Source organism: Pollicipes pollicipes, unplaced genomic scaffold (assembly GCF_011947565.3).
Source record: "Pollicipes pollicipes isolate AB1234 unplaced genomic scaffold, Ppol_2.1 Scaffold_5631;HRSCAF=6664_pilon_pilon_pilon, whole genome shotgun sequence".
Taxonomy (NCBI): domain Eukaryota; kingdom Metazoa; phylum Arthropoda; class Thecostraca; order Pollicipedomorpha; family Pollicipedidae; genus Pollicipes; species Pollicipes pollicipes.
The window spans coordinates 22,564-28,792 of NW_023596724.1; the positions used below are offsets into that span (position 1 = coordinate 22,564).

Genomic DNA, 6,229 nt, shown 5'->3' on the forward strand with positions numbered 1-6,229 from the left:
CTTTAAAGACAGAATAATGCAGTGAGATATAAAATTGAGCCTCGAAATTTGTTTTCTCATGTGACTTTGTTACGAAGAATTGGACAATTTCGTAATTCCATGCAGTTGTGCTGATGACAGGGAATAGCGGCAGCCGGCGGCTGGCGGATTGTGGGAGTGGTGTGTGTGAAGTTTTTCTAAGTAATTAATTTGGTGAAGAGGCAGTGACCAGTGTTAGATTCAAGGGCTGCAAGGGGGGTTAAGATCGCCAAGACCCTACCAAGCGCCTCACCATGGCCCAAATTCTTCCTATCAAATTCCAGGAACATTTGCAGGTTAGTCTTTTCTTAGGTTTATTGTGCGGGGTGCAGGGACACAGAGATGGTTGTCGAAATTTGATAGAAGCTAATAGTTGTGATGTTATCTGTGTTAGTTGCATCTATTTATTCCAGAATGTAGCTATGGTGTTTTTACCGATGTTGTTTTCCTTAACCTAATGCACTGTGTATCAGAAATGACATGCTCAGTGCTTTTGGGCCTGGCTGCTAAAAGTTCATGATGTGCTAAACATGTTCATTGTAGCAGAGACATTGCTCCATAAATTTCAGTGCATTTATGCCCAAAATGTAATCAAAGTGTGGTACAGTTAATGCAACTTTCAGCATACAGCCATTGATGCTTGAAGCCATGGTGTTGGAAAGGTAATTCTAATCAAAAATACTCCTTAAGCATTTTTCATGCCTACATGAAATGAAATTCAATGCAATTTAGTCTGGCCATAGTTTGATGCACACAAGCAAGAGGCTTAGCATACTGATGTCACATAAGCATCTAAATAGTGTATGGAGTTTTTTTGCAGACTGGATTTGAGGTACCAATATGGTCTGAATAGAACCACCCACAATTCTTGGGGGTACCATGGGCAAATAGAACATGTCTTAGTACCTGTGATGATATGTGCTAAGTGTGAAAATGATTAAACCATATCAATTACATAAGTTACTTTAGTTGAAATATAAAATTAACTGCCTGGTTTAAGGGCATACAACAATTTTTGAATGAAAAGTTTATTTATGTGGTACACTTAATTTGGAACCCTGGAAGATGATGTATATCTTAGCATTATGCTATCCTAAAAGAGGTCCTGCCAGTCAGTTTGAGGATCAGAAAATGCTTCAATTGATGATAAAGATATCAATAAGATGAGATGGGAAAGGGGTGTCCTAGTTTTAACTATCATTTCTACAGATTGTCGTACTTTGGATAGATGCTCTTAAAATAGCCACAAATAAAATGTTGGCCAGTAAACAGACATCAACTGAGTGCATTAAATACATGATCCTGTTCATGAAGATGCCTTAGCATTAATTTGGGAGCTTCTCTTTCTTACTCATTCTATGGGATCACACAATACCAGAGAGAGCCCGGGTGTGGGGTTTGCCACCCATGCAGGGAAGATATGGTAGTGGCAATGCATTGTTTCATGGTAAAACTACCAAAACTCAGCCTGACCTGAATCAGTTCAGACAACCTATTACATGTTTTCACCTCCATGGTCGTGGCTCCATGGATCACATATGTGTATGTGGCTGCTGTAGAATAAGTCATGGGAAGAATTGGCTTCCAGTGCACAGGGTTCTAATCTAGCTAAAGGCCATCTATTACAAAACAGGGCATTCTGCCTTAGAACAGTCATATTCTGATGCATGTAGAGGCCTCCAGTTCCAGAAATGGGGCTCCGGAATAAAGAGAGTGTCCTCCAATTCAGAATGGGCTTACTAGTTTATAAGAGCAGCCTGAGCCAGGTTAGGGGCCTCCTTAACACAGCATTGTGCCTTCTGATCTAGAGCATGTGATACTGTATTCACAAAAGTGGCAGTATGAACCAGAAAACAAGCTTCTTGAGGTAGAAAATGATGTTGTGAGCCCACTTTATTGCTCTGTAGCTCAGTTATAGGAGGCTTCCTTGATCTGAATTTTGGCAGTCTAGAGGAAGTTATGAACCCTGTAGTTGGGAAAAAAGGGGCTTTCAAAGATTGGGTGGTGGAAAACATACTCTTCCCCCCCCCCCCCTGCTGCACCATCTCTGGTTATGTCAGGACCACAGCATGTGTCTGTGACAAGTGTGCTAAATTGTGCAGGTTCAGGGTGGGAATCAGGTTAAGTGTTTCATGATCCCTGCCAGAAGCAGTACAAATAATTGTGACACCAGGCAGATGATCAAATGCTGTTGAATGGACTGAAAATGATTCATAGAGGCACACCTAAAGTGAGTGGCAGAGTGCCCTATCAAGCATACAACCAGGAGAACAATGTGCTAAGTGGGTTTACATGCCTGTGTTGGTGTAGGACCAGCCAGTAGGCCAGCAGTGATTCCAGTATTCAGTGCTCTGGCTTCCAAGAAGTTACTGCACCTCACTTATCCACCCTCAAGGCACTGGTTGGGAGGCATGGCTGAGCGGAGGTTGTGGACTAACATAAGTGCTAGCTGTTTTCACTGCCTATCTATTCAGTGTGAAATTCTGTTGTCCGGTGTCCATAGTGTGCAAATATTAAAAAATCTGCAGCTATCTTCTTATTTGTTTTTTCTTGTGTTTGGAGCACTGTGAATGGGAGCAAGTTCTGTAAACCCTTGTGGTCATTTTATGCATCAGAGGCATCCAACAAGCAGGCAGGTTGCCTTATCTCCCAAATGTCTAGCAACTATGCATCTAACATAAAATCTAACATATTTCCAATCACATTAAGGTCCACAGTTGCCTTGTTAAGGCAATATAAAAGAGTGGCTAATTATTTCTTGGTGGTTGCGCAATTTAAAAAATCTAGCATTTCCAATCACTCTTAGGTCCACAGTTGCCTCGTTGAGTCAATATAAAAGAGTAGCTGATAATTTCTTGGTGATTGCTCAATTTGTCCATCCCGGTGGCTCAGTTGGTTAGAGCGCCCGCATTCCGACCCACCCATCCGTTGCGGGATGGGTTCGAGTCGCTTTAGGGCGCTCGCTATTTGCCCTTGGCAGGTATGGCCTGCGGCCGGTGGCAGCGGTCGCGCTAAAGGTCAGTTGACGTCAGAGGGCAGGACGGACCGTGCCGAGCATCGCGGCACGTAAAGCTTTCGCCACTAAATATTGCCGTTGCCTGGAACTGCGCGATCGGATGGTGGGGGTCAGGGCTCACACCACAAGCACTGCTTAGCATGAGCGCTGATCCCAGAAATCCATCCATTTAAAGGATTTGGACCAAATTTATAAAAAAATTAAAAATTAAAAACATGATATATTGTGGATAAATCTGACTTTTTGGGTAGGAAGAGCACTTATATGGTGGTCATGCACATGTGTTCTGGATAGTAGTCTGCTGCACTTGACAGAAACCTTGGTCTGTTCCCAGGTAGTGTAGCACTTCTCATTGTTTTTGTTTTTGTCGTTTTTTTGGATACAGAGCATCTTTTATGGTGTTAACTAGATTCAAGATGAAGCTAATATATTCTGAATTATGCATCTACAGCCTCCAAAATATCTACTTGTACGGGATCTAGCAAGTCTTGATGCTTGAGTATAACCATTCCAATAACTTATTGGTCAGTGTTTTCATCTCAAACCTCCATACATATACAGATACAATTTTCTGCTCAGGTGATGGGATCATCCATGACAGAATCTTTATGTGTCCTTCCATTGACATTTTTCTAGCTTGCCTACAACTGGATGACCTGTGCAGTGTATTTTCTAGACAATTCTGGTTTGCCACCTGCCTGTGTTTTGAGTGTCTTTCTTCTGGATAATTTTGGTCACTGCAAGTTTGTCTCAAGAGTGCTGTGGCTTGATGCTGGTGTGCAATGTTTCATGCAGCTATGAATTTTGTCTGCCAATGTTAAATGCTGATGCTGAGGCTCCCAGAGGCTTGCAACTTCATACTGTCTTTTTCCAACTTGCACTTCAGGTGATAGATGGGCCAAGTAGGGCCTTGAACACATTTCTTTCACATTTTCAGTAGGTGCTCTTTTTTACTGTGGTAGAAGTAGTAAGCCACAAGAGTTTATAGGATAAGACACATTTTGGAGTCTGAACAAGAGTACTTATATCCTGTAAAGAAACTACACCTCTAGTTTGACAGATACCAGGTGTGGTCATTAGGCAGTGCCACCGATGTCTCACATTTTGTTGCTGCATGGTCACAAAGGAAACAGTTGTGCAGGTATACAATCAACAGGTAACTTGTTTGAGCCATGTAGATTGGATATGAAAATTGGAGTGCTGGAAAAATGCTACACTTGCATGACCCTAATAGTTATTGATCACACAGTCTTTCATACAATAGTTATGCCTAAGGAACATTCCAATCATCTGCATCCAAATATCACTGTGGATCAAGGATTGTAAAATGAGTCATGATTCAAATGTAATGCACTTCAGCTACCAGTTGTGTCTGAAATTTAAAACACAACATAAGGTGTATCATTTTATTAGGATACCCAGCCTGATAATATGATTGACCAGTATAAACTCCACCATATTCTCATCATTGTGTAGGTGATAGTGGAATGTATTGTCAGTTTGGTGCTTCTGTGTGTTACAGCTTACCAATGTGGGTATCAATGCTTCCAACATTGGGTTCAACATGTTGACCATGGAGTCAGACAAGTTCATCTGTGTGAGGGAGAAGGTGGGAGAGACTGCCCAGGTGGTCATCATTGACATGGCAGACACCAGCAACCCCATCCGGCGACCAATTTCGGCGGACTCGGCCATCATGAACCCAGGCAGCAAAGTTATTGCCCTCAAAGGTGAGCATTCTCATCCAGAAAGCTAGTGTAAATGTCAAGATTAGCATGACTTTCCTGGCATTCTGCAAGACAATTATGCCATGGGAAAGTGTTGAGCCATACTGAAATGTTCTTTCATTTCTAACTGACATTCAACACCAAGTAATTATGACATCTATCAGCCAAATTGAGTCTTGAAAACTAACACCTCCTTCATTGTACAATGTAATGCAAGTGTTGGGATCTTCCCTGAACATTGTTTTCCTTTCAGCTGCCAAGACATTACAAATCTTCAATATAGAGATGAAGAGCAAGGTGAAGGCCCACACAATGTCAGAGGAGGTTGTATTCTGGAAGTGGATCAACATAAACACAGTGGCAATCATCACAGAAACATCTGTCTTCCACTGGAGCATGGAAGGTAAGGCACAATCAGTTCATCAGCACATTGATATCAGTGAACAGCTTGGAAATTGTTTGTTTTGGGTGATTTGTGGGCATCTGATGTGCTGTTAGCTCACATCATCTTGTACATTTGTTTATATGCACAGTGAGGTGGATATGCAGATATGATTTGTGGATATGACACATCCACACATATCCATGTGACACATATGACACATATCCACAGCATGTATGTGGATATGCAGGTCTCAATTCCCTTGCTGTAATGAATCTCAATAGTTTGGATATTTCGCTTCATGCCACATTGCGTGTGATGACTTGTTTGGTGTTGGCCAGGTGACTCACAGCCGCTGAAAATGTTTGATCGCCACTCCACGCTGACGGGCTGTCAGATCATCAACTACCGGACCGACCACAAGCTCAACTGGCTGCTGGTTGGCATCTCGGCCCAGGTCAGCTGACGTGACGCTCTTGTGTGGCGGGGGGCGCTCCTCGGATGCCACGTGTCAGGGGCGTCTTCTTGGACGACATGTGTCGGAGGTGCCTTCTCGGACAACGTGTGTCGGGATGCGCCTTCTCGGACAACATGTGCTGGAGGGGCCTTCTCGGACATGTGTCGGAGGACCTTCTCGGACAACATGTGCTGGAGGGCCTTCTCGGACATGTGTCGGAGGACCTTCTCGGACAACATGCGTCGGGGGCGCGTTCTCGGACATGTGTCGGGAGCGCCATTTTGGACGGCATGTGTCGGGAGCGCCATCTCGTATAAGATGTGTCGGGGGCGCCATCTCGGACATCATGTGTCGGGGGCGCGTTCTCGGACACAAGCATCCCCATCGAGCTGGTAACGCACCCGGCTGCAACACACGTGTCTGTCTCCGTCACGTCGTAAACTGAATTTTCAACTCGAACCTTATAACTTCGTTGTTTCTTTGGTGTACTGTGTGATTGCTGAAGAGCAGCACGAAATAAGCTGGCGTGCATTTTGTGCAGTGGCTGTCCAGGTTATCGAGCCCGATCGCTTGAACGGCAGAGCTGATGTGGTCGTTTGCAGCAAAAAACCGGGTGTGGTGGGCGCGAT

The 6,229-nt window shown here is 43.8% G+C and overlaps 1 protein-coding gene across 1 annotated transcript; it reads left to right on the plus strand.

The window, feature by feature from the left end:
* Positions 1-249: 249 nt before the first annotated feature.
* Positions 250-5,600, plus strand: LOC119102122 (clathrin heavy chain 1-like; the record flags this gene model as incomplete). Its single annotated transcript, XM_037225478.1, has 4 exons — positions 250-314; positions 4,557-4,764; positions 5,015-5,164; positions 5,485-5,600. Coding segments are annotated over exons 1-4 (516 nt in total), but the record flags the coding sequence as incomplete, so codon positions are not given.
* Between the last annotated feature and the right edge of the window lie 629 nt (positions 5,601-6,229).